The 4,411-nt window shown below is 58.6% G+C and overlaps 1 protein-coding gene across 1 annotated transcript; it reads left to right on the top strand.

Annotated features, from left to right (window-relative positions):
• Positions 1 to 53: 53 nt before the first annotated feature.
• LOC112124297 (FH2 domain-containing protein 1-like) lies at positions 54 to 3,968 on the top strand (the record flags this gene model as incomplete). Its single annotated transcript, XM_026646613.2, has 3 exons — positions 54 to 161; positions 3,447 to 3,517; positions 3,692 to 3,968. Coding segments are annotated over 3 exons (456 nt in total), but the record flags the coding sequence as incomplete, so codon positions are not given.
• Between the last annotated feature and the right edge of the window lie 443 nt (positions 3,969 to 4,411).

Genomic DNA, 4,411 nt, shown 5'->3' with positions numbered 1-4,411 from the left:
GGAGGGAGGCCGCTGGGGGTACCTGTTTCCATGGGGTGCACTTTTCTCGTCAGGGGGGCTATGCTGGCCATGCCGCAGGCTTCCGGATGGCCTCTCTCCTCAGACTGGCAGACACCAAGGCCAACAAGCCAGGCATGGACCTGCTGCACTTCGTGGCCATGGTGAGTGGGGAAGGGGGCTCACCCCCAGAGTCAGGGCTGTGAGGGGGGAACAGGGACTCAGGAGGGAGGCTGTGTTGTGGGGGTGGTATGGGCATGCGGGGGTGCAGCTGGTGGGGGGGGGACTTGGGGCTGTCGCGGATCCACAGGATCGGGGTTATGCCCCTGTTTTGGAGCAGTCTGGGGGGGGACCCCATCAGTGTGCTGGACCCCCTGGGGGCTCACTCTTCCTCCAGGCTGAGGCTTGTGGCCCCACTGAGACTGGACCTCTGGGCCTGCTGCCCCCCCCGTGAGCTCTGCCCTGGGGGAGCCGGGCCCCCACCGCAGGGATCAGTGCCCCTTGCCCAGCATGGGCAGCGACGCTCCCAGGTGTTGGCACAGCCAGGTTACCAGGCACCTGGAACCCCTAGGGAACCCAGCCCTGATGGTCGGTCAGCCAGAGCCGCGCGGCCGGGGCTGCAGTGAGCGCCGTGTTCGAGCGCCGTGTGTCTGTCTGACCCCCAGGTGAGCCCCGACTGCTTCCCACAGCCCACGCTTATCCCCCACCCCACCCCAGCCCCGTCTCCTGCTGCTCGGCTCCCGGCAGAGAGGTGGGGAAGTCTGGGTCATGGTACCGCTCCTGGGGGGATTCTGCCCCCAAAATAAACAATTCTGCCTGTTTCATTTGTCAAAATACCACAGTATCATTGCGCCAGTTTCGATGGTTTTGGTAATTTATTTCGAAACACCCACCAGCAGGTGTGTCTGCGACAGTACGGCCAATGGGGAAGAGTCAGGAAACGTTTTTGACCAATAGATTCCGTACTAGGCATGTTACTACAGAGCGCTGAGACCGAACCGGATTTCCCGTCCCCCAGCGGCTGGGGGGAGTCGGGGTAACGGAGGAGCTGAGGGAGAGGGAAGGAGCCTGGGTGTGAATGGAGAGGGGTAACTTGTGATGTTCCCCAAGGGTCAGTCCTTGGACCAATTCTATTCAACTCATTCATAAATGATCTGGAGAAAGGGGTAAACAGTGAGGTGGCAAAGTTTGCAGATGATACTAAACTGCTCAAGATAGTTAAGACCAAAGCAGACTGTGAAGAACTTCAAAAAGATCTCACAAAACTAAGTGATTGGGCAACAAAATGGCAAATGAAATTTAATGTGGATAAATGTAAAGTAATGCACATTGGAAAAAATAACCCCAACTATACATACAATATGATGGGGGCTAATTTAGCTACAACAAGTCAGAAAAAAGATCTTGGAGTCATCGTGGATAGTTCTCTGAAGATGTCCGCGCAGTGTGCAGAAACGGTCAAAAAAGCAAACAGGATGTTAGAAATCATTAGAAAGGGGATAGAGAATAAGACTGAGACTATATTAATTGCCCTTATATAAATCGTTGGTACGCCCTCATCTCGAATACTGCGTACAGATGTGGTCTCCTCATCTCAAAAAAGATATACTGGCACTAGAAAAGCTTCAGAGAAAGGCAACTAAAATGATTAGGGGTTTGGAACAGGTCCCATATGAGGAGAGATTAAAGAGGCTAGGACTTTTCAGCTTGGAAAAGAGGAGACTAAGGGGGGATATGATAGAGGTATATAAAATCATGAGTGATGTGGAGAAAGTGAATAAGGAAAAGTTATTTACTTGTTCCCATAATATAAGAACTAGGGGCCACCAAATGAAATTAATGGTCAGCAGGTTTAAAACAAATAAAAGGAAGTCAACTTGTGGAACTCCTTGCCTGAGGAGGTTGTGAAGGCTAGGACTATAACAGTGTTTAAAAGAGCACTGGATAAATTCATGGTGGTTAAGTCCATTAATGGCTATTAGCCAGGATGGGTAAGGAATGGTGTCCCTAGCCTCTGTCTGTCAGAGGGTGGAGATGGATGGCAGGAGAGAGATCACTTGATCATTACCTGTTAGGTTCACTCCCTCTGGGGCACCTGGCATTGGCCACTGTCGGAAGACAGGATACTGGGCTAGATGGACCTTTGGTCTGACCCAGTACGGCTGTTCTTATGTGTGAACCTGGAGGGTTGATGGTGTCAATGGGAGAAGTATGGAACAGGTGTTTTGGGGGGAGGGATTGTTAGGGAGTTGGGGAGCCTCCCCCGTGCAGACGCTGGCTGACCCCAAGCTTCTCCCAATCAGTCAGGCACATCTGCCCCTTTCCACGTGGGTCCCTGCACCCCCCCAGCCCCTGGCTCAGTGCTGTCACCCCAGTCTGTCCCCCCCACATATCCTGTGTCTCCTCGCCCCGCGGGCAGGGCGCTGTGAGGAACGCAGCCTCTGCCCCCTCCCCTTCCACGGCTGGCTGCTCCGGCCCATGAGCCCACTGCCCTGTGGTGCGTAAGAACATGAGACCGGCCATAAGGGGTCAGAGCAAAGGTCCATCTAGCCCAGTGTCCTGTCTGCTGACAATGGCCAGTGCCAGGTGCCCCAGGGGGAATGAACAGAACAGGGAATCATCAAGTGATCCATCCCCTGTCGCTCATTCCCAGCTTCTGGCAAACAGAGGCTAGGGACACCATCCCTGCCCATCCTGGTGCCACAGCAGCCCTATGTGGGCGTAATTGCCGTGTGACCTCGGGGGGCGGGGGGGAATCTGCGGAGTACGTGAATTCTGAGCGTGTGCAGTGGTGCAGACTTTCCCCAGGTGTATGATATGGAGGCTGAGGCCCAGACAGCTAGACGACACCCACCTACGTCTTTTTGCCTGACCTGAGGGCAAACAGCCCTTCCCCCCCCACTGGTAACAATGCAGCATAGAGGAGAAACTGAGGCACACATGGGCTTCATAGAAATGTAGAAAAATATTCCCAGTGTTGGAGAATGGGGGTGTATGTTACTGCATGGGCGGTGGTGGGAGGGTGCTGTGCTGTGGGGGGGGCAGGGGAGTGTTGTGGGGGTGCTGTGTAGTGAGGTGGTGGTGTGCTGTGGGGGGCAGAGTGATGGAAGCAGGGCTGGCGCAACCCAGTAGGTGACCTAGGCGGTCGCCGAGGGCGCTACAATTTGGGGGGCGGCGACCGCGGCGGTATTTCAGCGGCGGGTCCTTCCTCCGCCTCTGTGGGGGGTGGCATTTCGGGGTGGGACCTTCCGCTGCCTAGGGCGGCAGAAAAGCTGGCAGCACTCCTGGATGGAAGGGCAGTGGGTGCTGTGGGGGGCAGAGTGGTGGGAGAAGTGCTCTGCTCCGGGAAGTGTGGGTGGTGCTTTGGGGTGGGGGGTCGCTAGGTGCTGTGGGGATGGGGTGGGGGGCTGCGCTGTGCGGGGCAGGGGTCACTCTGTCTCTTGCCCCAGGAGGCTGAGCGGAAGGACAGGAGTCTGCTGGATTTCCCGAGCAAACTGGAGCACGTGGGGCTGGCGTCACGGTGAGCTCCCCCTCCAGCGCCCAGAGCTGTACCCTGTGGGCCCCTCTGCCCCAGGGCAGGGTTTCTGCTCTCCCCAGGGTGGGGCTGGAGCCCCGTGGGCCTGCCCCAGTGGGTGGGAGGGCAGATGGGGCATCATGGAGTTGACGGGTTCCCTCGCCCCGTCCACGTGCGCAGGATCCAGGAGCAGGAGGTGGCGTTGGAGCTGCAGGGCCTGGGGGAGCGCCTGGCGGGGGCCCGCGGCAGCCTGACGGAGCTGGGCCCGGAGCAGCTGGAGCCCTTCCTGCAGCTGGCGCAGGCAGAGCTGGGCGCGGCGCAGGCGGAGCTGGAGCGGCTGCGCCAGGCCACGGCCGCGCTGCGCGACTTCTACTGCGAGGACGAGGCGCTGTTCTGCCTGCAGGAGGTGTGTGCCGTGCTGCACGCCTTCGGGGGGCGCTTCCGGACGGCCGTGCAGGTACCCCTGAGTCCCCCAACCCCCCTGTACCTCTCTGTGTCCCCCTGTATCCCCCAAACCCCCTCTACCTCCCCTGCCTCTGAGTGCTGCATGGCCGGGCGGCCATGCAGGTACCCTCTGTGCCCCCCTGTGTCCCCCAAATCCCCCTATGCTCCTTGAACCCCCCAAACCCCCTGTACCTTCCCTGCCTCCAAGTGCTGCACGCCTTCGGGGGGTGCTTCCGGACGGCCATGCAGGTACCCCCTTAACTCCCCCTGTGCCCCCTGCCCCTGTCTGCTACCCGCAGTGCTCCCCCCACATACACACATCTGTCCCGACCCCCACCCACTGTGCTCATAACACCCCTGTCGCTCCTCCAGTGGGGTGGGATCTAGTGATTAGAGTGGGCATGGAGCCAGGACTCCTGGGTTCTATCCTGGTGCAGTGTGGGCAGAGGGGGCCTG

This window comes from Terrapene carolina, unplaced genomic scaffold, assembly GCF_002925995.2.
Source record: "Terrapene carolina triunguis isolate 2854851 unplaced genomic scaffold, T_m_triunguis-2.0 Scaffold35722, whole genome shotgun sequence".
NCBI lineage: Eukaryota > Metazoa > Chordata > Testudines > Emydidae > Terrapene > Terrapene triunguis.
Note: the sequence above shows the minus strand (reverse complement) of the source record. Positions and strands in the feature narration are given on the sequence as shown.